General features: G+C 41.2%; 1 protein-coding gene across 1 annotated transcript in view; it reads left to right on the forward strand.

Annotated features, from left to right (window-relative positions):
• cfap20dc (CFAP20 domain containing) overlaps positions 1–23,407 on the forward strand; it is a 284,000-nt gene extending 260,593 nt beyond the window's left edge. The window contains exon 13 of the mRNA XM_078210156.1: positions 23,087–23,407. Coding sequence (XP_078066282.1) covers positions 23,087–23,407 — 321 coding nt within the window. The remainder of the gene's footprint in view (positions 1–23,086) is intronic.
• Positions 23,408–23,619: the final 212 nt, after the last annotated feature.

The following is a 23,619-nucleotide window of genomic DNA, read 5'->3' on the forward strand; positions in this document are numbered from 1 at the left end:
TCGACGACGCAAAGATCATCGCCAGAGGCTCTGCAATCTCTCCCCTCGTCTCCCACAGTAACCTGGGATACATCCCATCCGGACCCGGCGACTTATCTATCTTGATGCCATTCAAAGATTCCAGCACAACCTCTTTGTTAAAGTCCACATACTCGATCTTTTCAGTCCACCGCAAGCCCACAGTACATCCACCCATGTCCTCCTCCTCTGTGAAAACCGAGGCAAAATACTCATTAAGCACCTCTGCCATTTCTACTGGTTCCGTACTGATTTTCCCGCCTTCATCTTTTATAGGCCCTATTCCTTCATTCAATTTAGAATTTGAAAACATTAAACATACAAGTTTCCACAAAGCCTAATTAATTATTGCTAACAACATGATTTAGTCATAACTATTTTCTGGTTTTCAACAGCTCCTGGAAGAAACAGTACGTGGATGTAGAAATGTCCACATTATGCTATTAAAACTGCTAAATCACCTTCCATTTTCAATAGCTCATCCTATTTTTGAATAATAGCTCAGGGAATGCAGTCACTTTTTCAACTATCATCTTGTGTTTATCTGCATCACCCATTGTAGAGTTTTGTTCGGTTATGACACAGCCAGTTCTATGGGGAAATCATTCTCATTGTTGGAATAATTACATCACAGAGCAATTATTCTTGCAAAATTGATCAAAGTTTTTTGGAAGTAATCAACTTTCTAATTTGTGGAAGACTAATACATATTTTAGTGATCACAACATTTAAAAGATGATTATATAAATATGTTATGATTTGGTCCAAAAATCTTTTAAAATTTATATTAAAGAAAGAAACCATAGACATTAGAAATCTTAAATAAAATCTTGAAATGCACAGCAATTGATCAGCATCTGGCATAAAGGAAGTTCAAATGTTTGGATATACCACTTCCCAAGACCCAACTGAAAATGGTAACCTTTTTCCTTCAGTCTATTGTCCAGAATGTGTAAACTGATTGCCCTGGCAGACTACTCACTCCACTCTTCTGATTTGACAAGAAAGAATGCAGTATTATTTCCAGTTTCAGGTCAAGTGGAAACTGGCTAACTGGTTTATCATCACTGGAAGATAGCTATAGATGTCACTACATTTCTATTTAAGCTTTAATATTGGGGATCCCAATCCACTAATGTCTCAGTCCGTGGCAGACTTCAAAATAAATGAAACAGCGAAATGATATCACTCTGTGAGCAAACGAGCTTACCACTGTTGTAGTCATTTTTTGCTTTGTTTTCATCTGATGCATTATATTCAGTTTACATTGCCATAAGTAAAAAGAAAACAATAATGAAGAAGTAATCAAGAAGAAAAAATGTCGGAATCCAGGGAAAAAATATGTACTTTTTCCTGCCAACAACTTATTTACTTAGTACAACAGAATTACTATAACAGTTTATTGATTTGCTTCCTTGGTATCCACTTGCAAACCAGTGCAAGTTTAACAGTACTGGAAGACTGTTTACTTTTTTGAATTTCAATGTGCAATCAAGTGCTAAATGTTTATTTAATTTTATTCTTGGAGCATGCATAGCAATGATGGGCAACCTATGTTAGTGAGTGGGCCAAATGAGTGGCCTTCCATCATCTCAGTGGGCCATAAGATTGAAATTGGGCTTGTTCATTAACCATGACCCCCATGAATAAAAATAAATACATTGAATGCACGCCAAATATTTCAGAATGAGTCATAGAAAATGCTTAATCATTCACATATTAATAGAACTGTCATCAACTTCAAGTGGTAAAAACAAAATAAATATTTACGCTTGATTGGACGCAGAGGGAGTGCTCGGCCCTCACAGCCAATGTTGTGTACAATCAGCATGCACTTCCCTTCATGTGCTTTTGCTTGACATGTGTATCTCTTCAGTCGTACTGGTAGGAAAACTATGCAATGGAAACCAGCAGAATGTGGCGACTCTGCGCATGGGCACCAGTCAACAAAATGTCTCATGTGCTGCGTTCAGAACCCTGAAGGGTGGCCCCAGGCTGCAGGTTAGCCACCGTGTTAGCAAAGAAATCACTGCTGTCCTTTGAAAATTGTGGTGGATGTTCTCTTTGAACCACTATGTCCTCATACTAATGGTGTTTTCATGTTAGTGGTAGAAAGGGAATTCCAGGCATTTGTCCTTGGAGAAGTATATAATTATATCCAAGTTAAGATGGTGTGCAACTTGAAATTGATTGTACTTCTTTGATCTTGCTGCTCTTGCTTTTGATGGTAGAGATCATAAGGTTGGGACATGCTGTCAAAATAAGATTAGTAAATTGCTATGGTACATTTTGTGAATGCTGCATACTATAGCCGTGATGGGCAAGGTGAATATTGAGTCTAAAAGCACCGATACCAACCAAATGGTATTTTTCTTTACTGAATAATGTCAACGTTTGAGTTTGCAGCTGCACCTATTCTGATGATGCTGACATACAAAGTAAATAGCAGTGTGGTTTTGTATGAATGCAGAGGTAAAGTTTTATGTAGTTAGAAAAAATACATTGAAGAAATCTGGATCCATAACGGTGTACACAAAGGTATTTTGTTGAAAATTATGAAGTTTGATTATCTTATAAAACCAAAATTACCACTTGAAATGCTTAAAGGACCATTTACACAAGTGGTTTACGTACTTTTTCTGTACAGGGGCTTGTTGCAAATATTCACACACTTGCAATGAACTGCCTTGACATTCAAACAGGCACCAAATGGCAAACGATATTATAATTGCAGAAACTACATTTTACAATTGTTATTACCATAACAAGCACAGAAATGAGATGATCTCACTTAACTACCCCCCTCCCCTCTCCAGATTCTCTTTGTAGAGCTCTTGGAGCATAGGTAATCTTATTTGGAAACTCATGATTTACAGAAACACTTGATTTTCCTTGAACTTCAAGTTACCATAGCTTTATTACTGTCCACACAAATCATGGGTTTAAATATTTAATCTGACTTTTATCATTTTTAGTGCAATTCTTTCATGATTGACATACGCAACAAAAAAGTAACATGTTCTTGCTTTAAATTTTCGAATTAGCAAACTATTGATTTTAATAGCCCAAAACAAATTGGACTAAAATACTACAGTGGTTAGTACTGCTGCCTCACAGCTCCAGGGACCTGGGTTCGATACCCGGCTTGGGCCACTGTCTTCGTGGAGTTTGCACATTCTCCCTGTGTCTGTGAGGGTTTCCTCTGGGTGCTCCGGTTTCCTCCAGGTGCTCTGGTTTCCTCCCACAGTCCAAAGATGTGCAGGCTAGGTGCATTGGCAATGTTAAATTGCCCCTTACTGTCCTGGGATATGTAGATTAGAGGTATTAACGGGGTAATTATGTGGGGTTACAGGGATAGGACCTGGGTGGGATTGTTGTCGGTGCCGACCTGATGGGCCGAATGGCCTCCTTCTGCACTGTAGGGTTTCTATGATTCCTATAACTATTTCAGTATTTCTAACGCTTGCAATTGATTTTAAAAGTAGGTTCGTGCTGTTTGAATATCTATTTAAAATGGCTGGATGATAACTGATGAAGACAGCATTCCTGTGCTTCGTTGCTATTTCTGATGACATAGGACCTCCTGATCCCATTAATGATGGCTTTAGGGATTCCTGTTTTTCTGAAACATGGATAACATTTGAAATGTATCATCTAATCGGCTGTTATCCAACAAAATAGGAAATCATTAGATAAATTTCAAAAAGTAGATTCTATGTTAAGCAGCTGAATATTTCCTGCCACTTAAAAGTAATTTTATCAGAATTGTCAAAAATTGAATCCACCTTGATTTCAAATTAAATTGTCGGGGACGGACTTAGTTTTTCGAAGATCAAGCAAAATATATGATTTTGCATAAGAATGAAACTAATGGCTAACAAAAGCACTTAGATGCATTTTATTGAAAGATGCAATAACTAGAAATATGCTGTTGTTGAAAGGAGCACACAGCAATAAACTGCTTTTATCGCACAAAAAGTTCAATGTACTTTCTAGGGGCACAATCGAGTCAAAATGAATACTCAGCCAAAGAAGGTGTTATTGGGAGACGTGACCAAAAACTCAGCCAAAAAATTGAGTTTTAAGGAGGGCCTTAACGGAGAAGAAGGAGGTGAAGAAACAGAACAGTACAGGGATGAGCTTTCAGATCTTGAGGCTGAGGTGACAGAAGGCATGACTGCCAATGTGGGGAAGAAGGAAGGACAAAGTCAAAGGAACACAGTGATCTGGGAGGAATTTAGGAATGGAGGAGGTTACAGAAATGGAGAGGGATCAGAGGAATAAGATTAGAGGAATTGATCACAGGTAAAGGAATTTTAAATAAGACTTTGAGAGAGTAGGAGTCAAATAGATCAAAATGGGCATTAGTGATGAGTAAGAATTGGTTTGTCTGGGATTGGAGACGCTACTGTTTTGGATGGTCTGAAGATTAGAGTTTAGGGAGTGGGAGATCAGCAAGGTATTATTGCCACTGGAATAGTTCAGAGAATAGATATCAATGAGGATTTCAGCAGCAAACGAGCTGGGTGAAGGTGGGGCAACATGGGTAAAGGATGATGTCTTTGAGATGGCGTGGATATGGGATTGGAGCTCAGCTCAGCACCAAACTGGATACCAAGGTGAGAACAGGTAGGTTCAAAATGAGACAATGGCAGGATGGGGGAAGCAAGGGTAAAATGTTTATGGTGATGCTTTCATTCATCCTAACATTTAACAAAGAAATTGCAACTCATCTGAGATTAGATGTTCAACAAGCAATCTGACAGGCAGTTATAGGAGTCAGGAGGCATGACTGCCAATGTGGGGAAGAAGGAAGGACAGAGTCAAAGGAACACAGTGATCTGGGAGGAATTTAGGAATGGAGGAGGTTACAGAAATGGAGAGGGATAAGAGGAATAAGATTTGAGGAATTAATCACAGGTATAAGAATTTTAAATAAAACTTTGAGAGAGTAGGAGCCAAATAGATCAAAATGTGCATTAGTGATGAGTAAGAATTGGTTTGTCTGGGATTGGAGACGCTACTGTTTTGGATGGTCTGAAGATTTATTGCATCTTTCAATAAAATGCATCTAAGTGCTTTTGTTAGCCATTAGTTTCATTTTTATGCAAAATCATATATTTTGCTTGATCTTCGAAAAACTAAGTCCGTCCCCGACAATTTAATTTGAAATAGAGGTGGATTCCATTTTTGACAATTCCGACAAAATTACCTTTAAGTGGCAGGAAATGTTCAGCTGCTTAATATAGAATCTACTTGTTAAAGTTTATCTAATGATTTCCTATTTTGTTGGATAACAGCCGATCAGATGATACATTTCAAATGTTATCCATGTTTCAGAAAAACAGGAATCCTTAAAGCCATCATTAATGGGATCAGGAGGTCCTATGTCATCAGAAATAGCAACAAAGCACAGGAATGCTGTCTTCATCAGTTATCATCCAGCTATTTTAAATAGATATTCAAACAGCACGACCCAGATGATGAAAAAGTGGAGCTGGATGTCAACAGTATGCTTGTGGAAGCTGATTCCTTGTCTTTGGATAATGTTACCAAGGAACAGAATTTAGTTAAGAAAGAGGAGGAAGCCAAGACTAGACCCTTGGGTGACTGAGGAGATGATGTATGTATGTAAAGAAGACACTCATGCTACAACTTGAGGGTAAGATTAGAACCTAGTAAGGGTAGTCCTAGTGACCTAGACAATGAAGCATGGTATTGGAGGAGGAGGGGATAATTAAATGGGTCAAAGGTTACAAAGAGGGCAAGGGGACAAAAAAGGAAAATGCACCTGGTTGCCAGTAACAGAAAATGTCAGTAATGTGGAAACCTATTTGGAGTTGGGGAAAAGATCAGCAGGATTTGGGAGGCAGCACTTTGGGGATGTAAAACAGGTGGTAATCATTTGCAAGGGCAGAGGGGTAATGTGTTTTCTAAGGAAGTGGGGTAATGATGACGGATTTGAGAGGAAGGAGGAGACTATCAACATGGAGGAAGCCACTTAGAATAACAGTTAGCATCAGGGACAGGAAGCAATTTTATATTATGTATTATTTTATGTAATAATTATTTCCTTATTAGTTATGAGAAACTTTCATTTTAAACAGAAATTTTACATTGAATAACATATTTATTTTTCAAACCTAAGGATGATTTGCTGAATAGGATTACCAGTCGGCCCTCAGATGCCAGGCCAAGTTCCAGTAGCTCTGAAGCCTCGTTGGTCAACCATTTATCCCATAGTTCAACGTCAGTATCTTCTGAAAGAACCATAAAAACTGTATCAAGTGAACAAACAGTAAAAGGAACTCCTTTTCCTGCAATGATCAAAACAGACATAGAAAAAAATCACAGCAGTATCATTCCAGTCCAAAGTAGATCTCCCACGAGAATGAATGCTCCAGATTCTACATCAAGCATGATAAAGGTGAAAGATGGTCAAGCAAACCAATCCAGGATGTCAATGGTAAAAAGGTCCTTAAAAGAAATCCCAAAGGAGGATCCAAGACTAACGACAGAGAATTGTGTAAGTTTTTTCCTGATTTAAAACTCTTTTACACTTTATTCCTTAAAATCTGAATTGATTCAAGATGGGGTTTTTATTTAATAAAACTTTTTTAAAAATTTGTACTTATCAAAGTGTTTGTGCTGGAAAATAGGAGATTCTTTGTGCATCTTTTTGCAAGCTGAGAGGATATATTTTTGCCTCTTTTTGTGAGCTGTTTTGTAAGATATTTTCCAAGCTATCAACCTAGTTTGAACTATCAGAAGGATACAAGGACAATTCCTTAAGTGCTTTACCAAGTTGTTTTTGCTTAAAAATGAATTTAAATTTACAAAGAAAATGATGAACTTCAAGGTTGATTATAGGAAAAAGCCTTTGTAATATCAATTTATTTTGATCATCGAATGCTTGTGTACAATCTGCTCGGGTGTGATAATGCTATTTCTCTCAGCCAGTTCAAGATGTTCATGACTCAAATTCATTGTGTATTGTTGTTATTGATCTTGTGATGGACTTTGCTTTGAATCATACACAGCTGTGAGTCCGAGATCTATCATAAAATAATGCTGTGTACGATTGTGAGATTCTCATTTGATTATTCTTATGAAAGGTTATAAAAAATGGTCAAATAAAATATTATGCATAAAATAGATCCATAAAATGCAAAATCAAGAGAAAATGGGAGTGAAGAAGAATTAGTGAAACCTCTGAAATATTGTGCTTATTTGTGAATTCCATGTTTTCGGTGAGACCGAAGAGAGGATCAAGATAGTCAGTCTATGCCCACTGGACAAACAAATTGCTGAAGCATAGTCAAAGGCACAGATGTTAACTTTCACTGCAGATGTAGAGGAGTACTCTGTTTCCTAAATCTCAGAATGACGAATAGGAAAAATTGAGGATGATAGAAGAAACTAAATAGATCAGTCACAAGATATAATTTTTAAAAAAATTTCCTACTTGGGATAATCATCATTTCAAATCTAATTAATGTAGCAAATACATTAGTGCATTCAAAGGAAACTTGTCAAGTTGATTCTTTACTCATGAATTTGAGGGCAGAGTAAGCTGAAAGTACCTTTTATATTCCTACTGTTTATGTTCTTTAAAAGAAAGATTATTGCGAAATATAAAAATTCATTGTGTCAGGGATAGCATATTGGCCTAGATAGAAAGTTGGCTGGCTAGTAGAAAACAGAGGGAAGACATAAATGGATCTTTCTGGTTGGCAAAATGTCATGAGTGGTGTGCCACAAAGATCTGTGCTGGGGTTCAACCTTTTCTAATTTATATAAATGACTTGGATGAAGGGACCAAAGTGATGGTTGCTAATTTTGCTAATGACACAAAGATAGGGAGGATGGTAAGATATGAAGAGGACACAGGAAGCTACAAAAGTATAAGATTGGTTAAGTGAGTGGGCAAATAGAGTTCAATGTTGGAAAGTGGAAAATTGTTTCAGTTTGGCAGGAAAAAGTATAAAGAAACACATTTTCTAAATGGTGAGAGATTGTAGAGCTCTGAGATGCAAAAGGATTTGGATGTCCTGGTGCATGGGTCGCAAACGGCTAGTGTGCAAATAATTAGGAAAACTAATAGAATGTTAGCATTGTGAGGGGAATGGAACATTATGGAGGCTATGCTTCAGTCATACAAGGAATTGGTGAGATCACATCTGGAATACTGTATACAGATTTGGTTTCCATATTTAAGGAAGGGTATAAATGCATTGGAAGCAGTTCAGAGAAGGTCTACTAAACTAAAATCTGGATTGGGTGGGTTATCTTAGGAAAGGTTGGACAGGCTAGGTTTTTATCCTCTGGAGTTTTGAAGATTAGAACAAAGAACAAAGAAAAGAACAAAGAAAATTACAGCACAGGAACAGGCCCTTAGGCCCTCCAAGCCTGTACCGACCATGCTGCCCGACTTAACTAAAACTCCCTACCTTTCCGGGGACCATATCCCTCTATTCCCATCCTATTCATGTACTTGTCAAGACGCCCCTTAAAAGTCACTACCTTATCCGCTTCCACTACCTCTCCCGGCAACGAGTTCCAGGCGCCCACTACTCTCTGTGTAAAAGATCTGCCTCATACATCTCCTTTAAACCTTGCCCCTCGCACCTTAAACCTATGCCCCCTAGTAATTGACTCTTCCACCCTGGGAAAAAGCTTCTGACTATCCACTCTGTCCATGCCTCTCATAATCTTGTAAACTTCTATCAGGTTTCCCCTCAACCTCCGTTGCTCCAGTGAGAACAAACCAAGTTTTTCCAACCTCTCCTCATAGCTAATGCCCTCCATACCAGGCAACATCCTGGTAAATCTTTTCTGTACCCTCTCCAAAACCTCCACATCCTTCTGGTAGTGTGGCGACCAGAATTGAACACTATATTCCAAGTGCGGCCTAACTAAGGTTCTATAAAGCTGCAACATGACTTGCCAATTTTTAAACTCAATACCCCGGCTGATGAAGGCAAGCATGCCATATGCCTTCTTGACTACCTTGTCCACCTGCATTGCCACTTTCAGTGACCTGTGTACCTGTACACCCAGGTCCCCTAGCCTATCAATACTCTTAAGGGTTCTGCCATTTACTGTATATTTCCTATCTGTATTAGACCTTCCAAAATGCATTACCTCACATTTGTCTGGATTAAACTCCATCTCTCCGCCCAAGTCTCCAACTGATTTATATCCTGCTGTATCCTCTGATGGTCCTCATCGCTATCCACAAATCCACCAACCGTTGTGTCGTCCACAAACTTACTAATCGATCCAGTTACATTTTCCTCCAAATCATTTATATATATATTACAAACAGCAAAGGTCCCAGCACTGATCCCTGAGGAACACTACTTGTCACAGTCCTCCATTCAGAAATGCACCCTTCCATTGCTACCCTCTGTCTTCTTTGACCGAGCCACTTTTGTATCCACCTTGCCAGCTCACCTCTGATCCCATGCAACTTCACCTTCTGCACCAGTCTGCCATGAGGGACCTTGTCAAAGGCCTTACTGAAGTCCATGTAGACAACATCCACTGCCCTACCCTCATCAGTCATCTTCGTCACTTCATCAAAAAACTCGATCAAGTTCATGAGACACGACCTCCCCTTCACAAAACCATGTTGCCTCTCACTAATACGTCCACTTATCTCCAAGTGGGAATAAAGCCTGTCTCGAAGAATCCTCTCCAATAATTTCCCTACCACTGATGTAAGGCTCACCGGCCTGTAATTACCTGGATTACTCATGCTACCCTTCTTAAACAAAGGAACACCATTGGCTATTCTCCAATCGTCTGGGACCTCCCCTGACCTCGGGATGTCCCGAGGCATGGTACATTGGGGAAACCATGCAGATGCTGCGACAACGGATGAATGAACACCGCTCGACAATCACCAGGCAAGTGTTCTCTTCCTGTTGGGGAACACTTCAGCGGTCACGGGCATTCGGCCTCTGATCTTCGGGTAAGCGTTCTGCAAGGCGGCCTTCACGACACACGACAACACAGTGTCGCTAAGCAGAGACTGATAGCCAAGTTCAGCACACATGAGGATGGCCTCAACCGGGATCTTGGGTTCATGTCACACTATCTGTAACCCCCATGACTTGCCTGGGCTTGCGAAATCTTACTAACTGTCCCGGCTGGAGACAATACACATCTCTTTAACCTGTGCTTAACTCTCTCTCCACTCACATTGTCTGTACCTTTAAGACTTGATTACCTGTAAAGACTCGCATTCCAACCATTATTTTGTAAATTGAGTTTGTGTCTTTAAATGCCCTGTTTGTGAACAGAACTCCCACTTACCTGACGAAGGAGCAGCGCTCCGAAAGCTAGTGACTTGTGCTACCAAATAAACCTGTTGGACTTTAACCTGGTGTTGTGAGACTTCTTACTGTGTTTACCCCAGTCCAACGCCGGCATCTCCACATCATGACCTCCCCTGTAGCCAGTGAGGATACAAAGATTTCTCTCAAGGCCCCAGCAATTTCCTCCCTTGCCTCTCTCAGTATTCTGGAGTATATCCCATCAGGCCCTCGTCCACCTTAATGTTTCTCAAGAACCCCAATACCACCTTTTTGATCTCAACATGACTCAAACTATCTACACATCCTTTCCCAGACTCATCATCCACCAAGTCCTTCTCTTTGGTGAATACTGACACAAAGTACTCATTTAATACCTCGCACATTTCCTCTGGCTCCATACATAGATTCCCTCCCTTGTCCTTGAGTGGGCCAACCCTCTCCCTGGCTACCCTCTTGCGCTTTATATATGTATACAAAGCCTTGGGATTTTCCTTAATCCTGCTGGCCAATGCTTTTTCATGTCCCCTTTTAGCCCTTCTTACTCCTTGCTTAAGTTTCTTTCCACTTTCCTTGTATTCCACACTTGCTTCGTGTGTTCCCAGCCTCCTAGCTTTGACAAATGCTTCCTTTTTCTCTTTGACTAGGCTCACAATATCTCTTGTTATCCAAGGTTCCCAAAACTTGCCATACTTATCCTTCATCCTTACAGGAATGTGCCAGTCCTGAATCCCTATCCACTTACACTTGAAAGCCTCCCACATGCCAGATGTTGATTTGCCCTCAAACATCTGCCCCCAATCTACATTCTTCAGTTCCTGCCTAATATTGTTGTAATTAGCCTTCCCCCAATTTAGCACCTTAACTTGAGGAATACACTTATCTTTATCCATCAGTACCTTAAAGCTTACTGAATTGTGTCACTGTTCCCAAACTGCTCTCCTACTGAACATCGACCATCTGGCTGGGTTCATTCCCCAATACCAGGTCCAGTATAGCCCCTTCCCTAGTTGGACTATCTACATACTGTTTCAGGAAGCCCTCCTGGATGTTCCTCACAAACTCTGCCCCATCCACACCCTTCTCACTAATTGAGTCCCAGTCAATATAGGGGAAATTAAAATCTCCCACCACAACAACCCTGTTACATTTACATTTTGCCAAAATCTACCTACATATCTGTTCCTCAATCTCCTGCTGGCAGTTGGATGGCCTACAGTAAACCTCCAACATTGTGACTACACCTTTCCTATTCCTGAGCTCCAACCATATTGCCTCGCTGTATGAGCTCTCCGAGGTGTCCTCCCGGAGTACAGCTGTGATATTCTCCTCAACCAGTAGTGCAACTCCCCCACCCCTTTTACATCCCCCTCTATTCCCCTGAAACATCTGTATCCTGGAATGGTAAACTGCCAATCCTGTCCTTCCCTTAACCAAGTCTCTGTAATGGCAACAACATCGTAGTTTCTAGTACTAATCCAAGCTCTAAGTTCATTTGTCTTACCTGTTGCCCTTCTTGCATTGAAACAAATGCACTTCAGTCCACCACACCCTCTCTGATTAGCAATCCCATCCTGCCTGCTGTTTCTCTGAGCTTTACTGGCCCTACTCTCTGGTTCCCCTTCAACTAATTCATCTTTGCTTTGGTTCCCACCCCCCTGCCAAACTAGTTTAAATCCTCTCGTGTGACACGAGCAACCCTCCCGGCCAGAATATTTGTGCCCCTCCAGTTTAGATGTAACCCGTCCTTCTTGTACAGGTCCCATCTGCCCCGGAAGAGACCCCAATGGTCCAGATATCTGAAACCCTCCCTCCTACGCCAGCTGTTTAGCCACATGTTGAGCTGCACTATCTGCCTATTCCTAGCCTCACTAGCACGTGGCACAGGGAGTAATCCTGAGATTACAACCCTAGAGGTCCTGCTTTTTAACTACCTAACTCCCTAAACTGCTGCTGCAGGACCTCAGCACTCTTCCTGCCTATGTCGTTCGTACCAATATGTACCACGACCTTGGCTGTTCACCCTCTCCCTTCAGAATGCTTTCTGTCCGTTCAGAGACATCCTGGACCCTGGCACCAGGGAGGCAACATACCATCCTGGAGTCTCTTTCACGTCCACAGAAACGCCTGTCTGCACCCCAAACTATAGGATCCCCTATAACTATTGCTCGAGTCCTCTTTGTCCCTCCCTGCTTAACAACAGAGCCAGCCGTGGTGCTGCTGCTACTGGTATCCCCTGATAGCCCATCTCCCCCAACAGTATCCAAAATGGTATACTTGTTAGAGAGGGGGTTGACCACGAGGGGGTTGACCACAAGGGGCTCCTGCCCCTTCTGGCGGTCACCCATCTATCTTCCTGCACCTTCCGTGTGACCACGTCCCTAAAGTTCCTATCTATGATGCTTTCCGCCTTCATGCCCCTCAGTGTATCCAACTGCTGCTCCAACCTATCCATGCGGTCTGTAAGGAGCTGCAATTGGGTGCACTTCCTGCAGACATAGTCATCCGAGATGCTGGCAGCGTCACGGATCTCTCACATCTCACAAGCACAACACTTAACCCCTCTAACCGACGTTTCGAGCACCAATTAAATTATTTGAGATAATTTATAAAACTCTTACCTTCACTTTTACCGTCTCACAGTGGCCTTTTTAAAAAATCCAATTCAATCAAATCAAGTCCAATTCAGAGTCTCAACAAGTGAGACATTCCCGATCCAAGCTGACAAGACAGGGCTCTCACCTCCTGTCTTGGGCTTGATCTACGTGATCCAAGCTGATTGTGTTAAGTTCGTTTTCAGGATACTTACATTCTTGAAGCAATACGCAGACACCGACTGTTGTCCGAAACACAAGTATTTTATTGGTCTTACATGTAAGCTGGCAACTTTTGCTGCATAACTTCCATTCAGTGCTGGGAGTCGGTTAGCAAAAGTCCCCCCGATCCAGAGGGCGGTCCTCCTTTATACCATTCGCGTGTTTACAACATTCTACATTGACACGTCATTCGGGGTGTGATTAGCACTGCTATCACTAGCCAATCAAGTCCCCCAGCAACACTTCGTTACAATTAACTTCCAATCACATTCCTTCACAAACTAAGCCCATTACTTCATTGTTTCGGTTCCTCTTTTTGAAGCTAAGCAGACCACAAAATTGGCTACTTTCTCCTTCTTGGGGCTTTCTACATACGCTGGCTAACCACAAACTGAGTGCAGCCAGTCACGTACTATTTCCCAGTGACCACAGTGCAAGCACTAAGTTAGCCATTTTAGAAGGGCAAGGAGGCCCAAGCTGAATGTCAGCTTAGCTTAAAATGGAAGAAGGTGCTGTTAGCTGCACCCTACAAGCTCTTATAACATGAGATGCCCAAGATTTCAACCCCTTAACATCTCAATTGGAGTAGGCATTGCACCTCCTCCAAGGCTTGATCTCATTTGCATCTTAGCCAAAAGGCTGAGATGCCGCTTTTAAAAATTGCTTCAAATGAAGCTAAAATGTAACCTAATGACGTCAACCAAGTACAGCATGTCGATACTACACTTGATCTTAGCCAAAAGGCCAAGAGCCTTTTTTTTTTGTATTTTTATTCCAATTCAATCAAATCAAGTCCAATTCAGAGTCTCAACAAGTTGAGACATTCCCGATCCAAGCTGACAAGACAGGGCTCTCACCACCTGTCTTGGGCTTGATCTACATGATCCAAGCTGATTTGGTTAGAGGAGGAGGGAGGGAAACACTAATGTAGTGTTTTCGGCTTACCGCTCCTTGACACCAGATCTTTCGCTTCCCACTTCTTGGTAAATGTTGCTGGTCTGACTTCTCCCAGGATGCACCAGTGAAGTCCCTCAGCCGCTTCTACCGGATTAGGGGGCGATTTAATTGAAATGTTTCAGATCCTGAGTGGTCTTAACAGGGTGGATGTGGAAAGAAGGTTTCCTCTTGTGGGAGATTCGAGTACTAGTGCCCACTGTTTAAAAATGAGGCATTACCCATTTAGGACAGAGATGAGAATGTTTTTCTCTGAGGGTTGAGTCTTTAGAACTCTCTTCCTCAAAAGGCAATGAAAGCAGAATCTTTGAATATGTTTAAAGCATAGGTAGGTAGATTCTTGATAAGCAAGAAGCTAAAAGTTAACAGGTAAGTGGGAGGGTGAATTTGAGGTTACAATCCAATCAACCATGATTTCATTGAATGGTGGAGTTGGTTCAAATGAATGAGTACCCTACTCTTGCTCTTAACTCGTATGTGTGTTTAAAAAAAACTACTGTACAGATATGAAAGATGAAGCTGAACTTTGGAGTTGTCAAACAACTGCAAACTCTTGAAATGAGTAAATTTATTATTGGTGCTTAATGGTACTGCGTTATAAATGAGATGTCTAAGGAACCTATTGCTAATTGTCTAGTCAGTTATTTCTGCAGGGTCAGGCATGAAAATTAAATGTAAATTGCACTTCAAATAGGTTTATTAATAGTTTGTCTCAGTAAATAGCACAAATTTAATTTCTGAGCCGTAGGTAACAAAAACATAACACTGAGGAGTGTTATCTGGAATGCTAAAAGACGGTAGTTATGGTGTGGCTTCAATTTTTAATTGCTGTAAATAAACTAGACTTAAATTTCACTATGCTTCGTAAACTGACCAGGTGAGAAGGGATGAATTGCTCTCCTTCCACAATTCAACCTCCTTGCTTGGTCACAACCAAGTTTAGTTTTTACAATGATGTGCCTTTTCTAAATCAGAATGTATTTAACTGTTTAAATTGTAAGCAATAAGGAGCCAATCGAACAAGGTGTTCTTGAGTCAAAGCAAGAGCAAATTTATTAATCACTACCCCAGAAAAATAATAAAAATGGGACATCAAGCATTTGGCTCTCATACAGTCATTCAGGCACGCATGCATGTTCATCACAAATAAGTGGAGTTACAATCTAATGAAAAAGGTAAAAGAATATACAGCCAAGCATCCTGTGATTGTCCTCGACGCATTGATTTTAAACTTCAGGGTCGGATTGGGTTAGTTAGTTTCTTGGATTGTGAAGTCTAATAGCATCAGGTCAATTGTGGACAGGGAAACCTCCTGCGGGTTACCACCTACCAGCCCCCCTCAGCTGATGAGTCAGTACTTTTCCATGTTGAACACCATTTGGAGGAAATACTTGGGGCACAGAATGTATTCTGGGTGGGGGATTTCAATGTCCATCACAAAGTAACACTATGACTGACTGAGCTGGCCAAATCCTAAAGACCATAGTTGCTAGACTGAGTCATTGGCAGATGGTGAGGGAACCAACAAGGGAGAAAAACCTACCTGACTTCGTCCTCACTTATCGACTTGTTGCTGATGCATTGATCTATGACAGTATCGGTCGGAGTGACCGCTGTGCAGTCTTTGTGGAGACGAAGTCCCTACTTCACATTGAGAATGCCCTCCATTGTATTGTGTGGCACTATCCGTCCTGCTAAATGGGATGGATTTCGAACAGACCTAGCAATTCAAGACTGGGCATTCATGAGGTGCTGTGGGCTATCAGCAGAAGCAGATTTGCATTGAACCGTAGTCTGGAAGGAGCATGCAATAGGCAGAACTAAGTGATCCCATGACCAGTGAATCTGATCTAAGCTCCAGAATCCTGTTACATCCAGTATTGAATGCTGGTGGACAATTAAACAACTAACTGAAGGAGGAGGCTCTACAAATATCCACATCCACAATGATGGGGGAGCCCAGCACATCAGTGATTTGCAGCCAGAATTGCCAAGCATTTATGAGCGCAGATTTCTACAGGGCTGTTGCGTTACCATGACTTGCAAAATGTTTGCCCTCTGTTGATTGGTGGCCCTGCCTCATGCAGGTTGTTCCCTTGGAATCCCCAGACTCAGATCAGAGAGGGGCTTTCCGTGGGATTCCCAGACTCAGATCAGAGAGGGGCTTTCCGTGGGATTCCCAGACTCAGATCAGAGAGGGGCTTTCCCTGGGATTCCCAGACTCAGATCAGAGAGGGGCTTTCCCTGGGATTCCCAGGGTGACTCTGATGCTGGTACTCCTGCTCTGCTACTTTGTTGTACTTCTCCAGCTGAGGGAAATGTGAGCGGCAAAATTTTGGAGTGTCCTCTGTCCCGCTCATTGTTCATCAACAGGGTGCACCAGGGCAACAAAGAGCATGATAAGGAGGCACTGGCATAGTGGTATTGTCTCTGGACTAGTAATCCAGAGAGCCAGGGTAATACTCTGGGCGGGATTTTATGGCCTCACTCATCCCGAAACGGTAAAATCCCGCACGAGGATTTCTGCATCAACGGACCTTCCCATTGTCCGCCCCTCACTCGCTCTGATTCCCATGTGGGTGGGGCGGTAAAATTCCAACCTGGGTTCGAATCCCACCACGGCAGATGGTGAAATTTGAATTCAGTAAAAATCTGGAATTAAAAGCTTAATGATCGTGAAACCATAATTCTAAAAACCCATCTGGTACACTAATGTCCTTTTAGGGAAAGAAATCTGCCTATGACTTCTCTCTTGGACCCTGATTCCACTCTCACTTTCCATGGTAGACCCTGTGGACTCTACCAGTGGATCAACAGTAACCATCTCTTTATCTCTCTCCAAGGTACTTGCTCTCATTCAGACCTTATTGTGCCTGATTGGATTGACATAACGCCTTAGACAAAAACTTGGCTCACAGGTAGTGGCACTTTCTCTCTTACTTAAGTCTCCCTGCTTGATTAGACCTTCCACCACATGCCCCGCCCAAATAACTGGTCTTGACCTTGCTCAGCTGTCCACTCCTCTGACACCCTCTCCTCCTTTGAGCGCCTCAATCTGTTGCATACCGCCAATCCTAGGAACAAGTAAAGTTTCTCATGAGAAATCCTCACTGCTTTCCATGCTCCTGCACCTGGCTACCTCTCATTCTCGGTGACTTCAGACTCCATCTCAACAATTTTCCTAAGCCCACTGTCCCCCTGTTATCCTCCAAGCTCTTCCACCAAATTCACGGCCACCCTATTGACCTTCTGCCATCTCACTTGTTCTCTCTATTGCCATCGTCTCAGTCACAGTTAAAGCTACCTCTGAACATTTCCTTGTCCCCACAAACTTGTAACTCAGGGGTTAGAGTTCCATCAACTGAACCACAGATGACAAAGTATCCCAATAAAAACTTGGAAATTTAGAACAGAGGAAAATGTAGAGAAGATGTGCTTTCTCATCAAAAGGGATTTACTTTGCTGTAGTTTGTAATTAACCTGCCCAATGGGCAATCTGAGAAGGCAACATTTCTAAGTCCCATCCCCAAACCCAACATTTCCCATCTTACGATGGCCAAGCCAGCATTTCTTGCCCATCCCTAATTGCCCATGAGAAGATGATGTTGTGCTGCTGCCTTAAACCGCTGCAGTACATGTTTTGTAGGGACCCTCACAGTGTTGTTAAGAAGAGAGTTCCAAGATTTTAACCCAACATGGTGAAGGAAATGTGATATAATTCCATGTCACGATGGTGGTTTAAAGGGGTATCTGCAGGTGATGGTGTTCCCATCCATCTGCTGCCCTTGTCCTTCTAGGTGATGAGGTTGCAGGTTTGGAAGATTCTGTCAAAAGGAGCTATGGCGTGTTGCTGCAGTGAATCTCGCAGACAGTACACACTGTTGCTACTGTGGTTTGGTAGTGGAGAGAGAGAATGCTGAACGTGGCAGATGCTTTGTCCTGGATGGTGTCAAGCTTCTTCAGTGTTGTTGAAGCTGCACTTATTCAGGCAAGTGAAGAGTATTCCATTGCACTCCTGACTTGTGCCTTCTGATCAATGGTAATCTCCAGGATGTTAATCATGGAGGATTTGGTGATGGTAGTGTTACTGAGTGTCATGGGGAGATGGTTAGATTCTCTCTTGTTGATGATGGTCATTGCCTGGTGCACATGTTACTTGCCACTTATTTGACCAAGCCTGAATATTGTCCCAAGTTTCGCTACAAAAGGACACAGATTGCTTCAGTATCTGATGAATCATCAACAGTGCTTAACATTATGAAATCATCCGCAAACATCCCCACTTATGCCCTTAAGATGGAGGGAAGATCATTGATGAAGCAGTCGTAGATCATTGGGTGTAGGCACTATCTTGAGGAAGTCCTATAGTGATGTCCTGGGATGATTAGCCTCCAGTCACCAGAACCATCTTCATCTTCTCTTGTGTATGGCTCCAACCAGTGGAGATTTTTTCCCCCCTTTTCCCATAGCCTTCAGTTTTGCTAGGGCTCTGTGATGCAATACTCAGTCAAATGCTACCTTGATGTCAAGGGCCTCATCCTTTGAGTCCATGTTTGGACCAAGACTATAATGAAACCAAGAGCTGAGTGACACTATTGGAACCTAAACTGAGCATCAGTCAGCAGATTATTGCTGAGTACTGAGAAACTGCCATTTGATACCATTGTTGACGACAGACACTTTCCATCACTTTACTGATGATCAAAAGTAGGTAATTGCTAGGTTGGGTTTGTCCTGCTTTTTATGGACAGGACATACTGGGCAATTTTCCACATTATCAGACAGATGCCAATGTTATAGCTGTATGAGAACACCTTGGCTAGGGATGCAGCTAATTCTGGAGCACAAGTCTTCAGTACTATAATTCCTATGTATTGTTGGAGTGTTGTCAGGGCCCATAGCCAGTATCCAATAGTGTCAGCCATTTCCTGATTTTTTAAAAAAAATTCATTCCTGGGACATGGACGTCGCTGGCTGGCCAGCATTTATTGCCCATTCTTAGTTGCCCGAGGGCAGTTGAGAGTCAACCACATTGCTGTGGGTCTGGAGTCACATGTCGGCCAGACCAAGTAAGGATGGCAGATTTCCTTCCCTAAAGAACATTAGTGAACCAGTTGGGTTTTTCCAACAGTCGAAAATGGTTTCAAGGTCATCACTAGACTTTTTAATTCCAGATTTTTTAAAATTGAATTCAAATACCACCATCTGCCGTGGCAAGATTCAAACCCAGGCCCCAGAAGTTGAACTAAGTTTCTGGAGGTTCTGAGTTTCTGGATTAATAGTCTAGCGATAATATCATTAGGCCATCGCCTCCCCTATCATATGGAACAAATTAAACTGGCTGAAGGCTGACATCTGTGACCCTGGGCATCTCTGTGGACCTTTTGTCCATTGTTTTGTCTGTTCTGTTAGTGAAACTGTCTTGGGTAAAAGGGTGTTCTATGCTGTCGGATTTTTTTCTCCACAGAACTTGGGGGAGAAACTGGAGCTGCTTTTCAATGTTTACTTTTTAAAGGAAAGCAAATTGACACAAGATTTAAAAAAGACAGAGGCAACAGGTTAAAATGCTTTTGAGCTGAGCTTCATCCTTGTTTCCACAAAGACAGTAAATGATGAGCAATTCATTAACCTGTCGATCAATAGACAGCTCAATCCCATTCTGTTGAAAACTCTAGGACCCAAGTATGGGCAGAATCTGAGTTACATTTTAATGTGTACATGGTGAGAGAGGACTATCAACTCCAGATAATCGTATACCAGAACCAAGCATGGAATTTAAATGAAGTAAACTGCTCCCCATTCAATTCCTTCACACACAGTTCTTAATTTTCACATAAAAGATTTCCAGGATCAGTTTCTTGAGGCTTTGGAGAATGGATATGGAGATAGCAGCACATTTTAGAGAATTGCTGAATACAATTTACTTTTTTTGCCGATCTGCACTTGGTTGAGGTCATGGGGTTACGCTGGGGCTTCATATGTTTCATATGAAGCAATTTTTAAAAGCGGCATCTCGGCCTTTTGGCTAAGATGCAAATGAGCTCAAGTCTTGGAGGAGGATCCTCCCCCTTCTCCAATCAGCTTAACTCATGTAGATCAGGCCCAGGACAGGGTGGTTTAGTCGCCCACCCTGTCTTGTCAGCCTGGATCAGAAATGTCTCAACTTGTTGAGACTCTGAATTGGATTTGATTTGATTGAATTGGAAAAGTATAATAATGGTGACCCATTTCTTCAGAAACCTGATACTTGTTTGTCAGCATTGAATGCATTAAGTAGGTGCACAACAAACTATTTTTAAAATGCAACTAACTGTTCAGTCGCTTTAAACTGAAACATTTCTTGGTTTATGAAGAATATCATTCAGCAAAACGTTTAAAATTATACTTCAATATTTAACATCCAGATAAATGCAACTAACTGTTCAGTTACTTTAAACTGAAACATTTTTGGTTTATGAAGAACATCATTCAGCAAAACGTTTTAAATTATACTTCAATGCTTAACATCCAGAAGATTAGCGATCAATCTGTACTGGGAATGAAGCAATGTAAAATTGAAAGCTGGCTACTTCTTGCAATAACTTCAAAGCAGATCCTTATTACAAATTGCAAGATTTTCCCATTTCAACTCATGCTGCAAGATTAACATTTAGGGTTTAAATTTGATTACTGCACAGTTTCACTAGGATTTTCTGTGTGTGAATATGAACAGATTCCACATGACATACACTAGAAATACTCTTATTGAAGCCCCTTGAATGGTTAAGCTCAAACTCATGAGTCGATTCAATTTGTTTGTTCAGGTGGGACAGATGTGCTGTGAACCTTGGAATGCTATTGGACATACTTGATATCATAAAGCACATATCCCATATATCAATGAGTGCAGATGTGCAGTGAATCATGTTGATTTCGGTTACATTTTTTTTCTTCAAAATTTTAACCAATTCCATCTAAAAACTACGATTGAACCTGTATCTATCATCCTGTTAAGCGGTGCGTTCCAAATCATAACCACATGTTGCATAAAAAGTTATTCTTCATGTTGCCTCTGATCATTTTGCCAATCAGCTATAGTGTCTGGATTCCGGTCATCGACTCTTCAGCCATTGGAAAGAGTTCCTCTTTAGTTACTCTATCTAAACCCGTCATGATTTGAATTACCTCCATCAGTTCTCCACTTCGCCTTCCCTGCTCTAAGGAGAGCAACCCCAGCTTCTCCAGTTTATCCATGAAAGTGTAATTACTCATCCCTGAAGCCATCCTGGAAGAGCATTCTCGAAGAGGTGGAAGAAAGCAATCTTGATAACCAAAAATATTTGGGAGCAGAAACTTATCTTGGGGTCAAATGGCTCAAAGAGAATCCACAGAGCTTGACTAAGTTGTAATTAATATGTTGATGGAGTTAGAGCCAGTAACACAGAATCATATATAGAATGGCTATACCACAGAAGGAGGTCATATAGGCAGTTAAATGGTGACTTATTTAAATCAATGGGGAAGGATGGTAGTGCTGATGATGTTAGTGTTTATGTGACAGTTAATCGTGTCATAATAAATTATAAAAGAACAAGATAAAATGTATCAAAACTTACAGAAAAGTAATTTGATACTGGAACAAATTACAATGCCCATGAGAAACTTTGGTGTAGACGAAGATTGCAGAACAGTTGAGACTGTTAAGGATGATTAAACAATAGCTGGTGAGACTAATATCCAGACTTCAACAATTTTCCATAATAGACTATTGTGCCAGTGTAACAGCAGGCTGTGCTGCCGATTGATACAAGCCTGAATCATGCCCAGAATTATCTATGGAACAAGTTCTGGATTTTAATAGTTAGCCTGGAGGAAGCTGTAACTGTGTGAGCACTCCCCTACAACAATGGAGTGAAATTTGGTAGTGATTCAATTAGTAACATTTGCATTCCTCTGGAAAAAAAATGAGAGTAGAATTGATAAGGGAGTGGATGATATATTTACTGTAGGAAGACATGGAAGCAGAAAAATAAAATGGTACAATGGTGCTGTACTTTTCTCCTTCAATGAGCTTTGCCACAGAGAAGTCAGATGCAGGTTTAAATTCACAATTCTCCACATGATAAATTCTTGAATGCAGCACAATGTCAAGAAGAGAAGGCAAGTTGAGACAGAAAGTTTCTCAAATACAAACAGAAAATGCTGGATAAAATTGGCATCAAAAGGAAGTTTATCAACTGATTTTGAGGGGGGAGGAAAAGATGTGAGAAGTTCAAAATGTGATTCCAAATAATTAATTTGGACACGATGAGGCAAGAATTCCTGCATCCAACATGAAGGGATTTGATAAGATGGATATTCAGCAGCTACTTGTGCAAAGGATTTTAGCATGTGATTACGGTCAAATTACTGCTGTCAGAGGAGATTTTTGCAGAATGTGTTTTTCTAATAACCAAAAGGAGAGAGCGAGTATATCAATAATGCCTATTTTTTGAGGATTGACTTCATTGTGCTTCAGAGTTACAGCAAGAGATTCCAACTTTTATTATCTGCTGATCTGACTGTTTTTAAGGAAGCCTACTTAAAAGGTTCAGTCTACAAATAGCTGCTTTTGTTAGCTGATCAGCTCCTGCTGTTGATAGGCAGTGAAGAATTGGTATGTCATTCACAGAGTGCACCAAACGAGGAAAGTTTATCAGTGGGGACTTCATGACAAGATAATGTAAATTTAAACTTGCTTCAAGAATACTTTAGAATATAATTGCATGTTTTTAATGTTTGATTGATACAAACTGTTTTTAAATACTTGGGAAAATGTGTCAGTAAACTATTTCTTCACATAAGAAACACAGAACTACTAACTTAATGGTGTCAACAATGTTCTTGAATGAAGAATGAATGCCACTCACAGGTCTACTACGCATGTTCCCTTCTTTTGTTGATGAGTTCTGGTGAAGAAAAGCAATGTAGCCATATCATTGTTACTATTTTTCTTGTTAGGAATATAACTGGTTGAACTATCAGCCAAAGGATATGAGTGAATCTGATGAAGCAAGAATGCTGGCTAGTTTGCGAAGACAGCAACTTGAAGAAATGGAGGATGACGGGAAGACAAACCATTTAAATGCGGTTCAGCTTGGTTACTGTGTCTATGGTGATGATAGCATGAGCACAAGTAGTGATGATACAAGCATCTGGAGTACCCAGCACACAGGACCAGTGAGTCTGACAGAATGGCTTAATTTGTTCAAATGTGTATTTACAGTTGGTTTTGCAGTTGTGCATGTTGTAAGTATACAAAATATCTACCACATAAGCTAGAAGGTGGCGCACTATCACCTTCTCGAGGGCAACTAGGGATGGGCAAGAATTTCTGACCTAGCCAACGAAACCTAAATCCTATGATGATAAAAAAAGAAGCTAGTCTCTGAGAGAGTAATCCAAATTTGACATCACCCTCCTTTCCTCAATAAACCAACCCTTGACCCACTATCCTTATGAACTATGACTTCTCCCTTTCCTCTTCAAAGTTC

This window comes from Mustelus asterias, chromosome 3, assembly GCF_964213995.1.
Source record: "Mustelus asterias chromosome 3, sMusAst1.hap1.1, whole genome shotgun sequence".
Classification (NCBI taxonomy): Eukaryota; Metazoa; Chordata; class Chondrichthyes; order Carcharhiniformes; family Triakidae; genus Mustelus; species Mustelus asterias.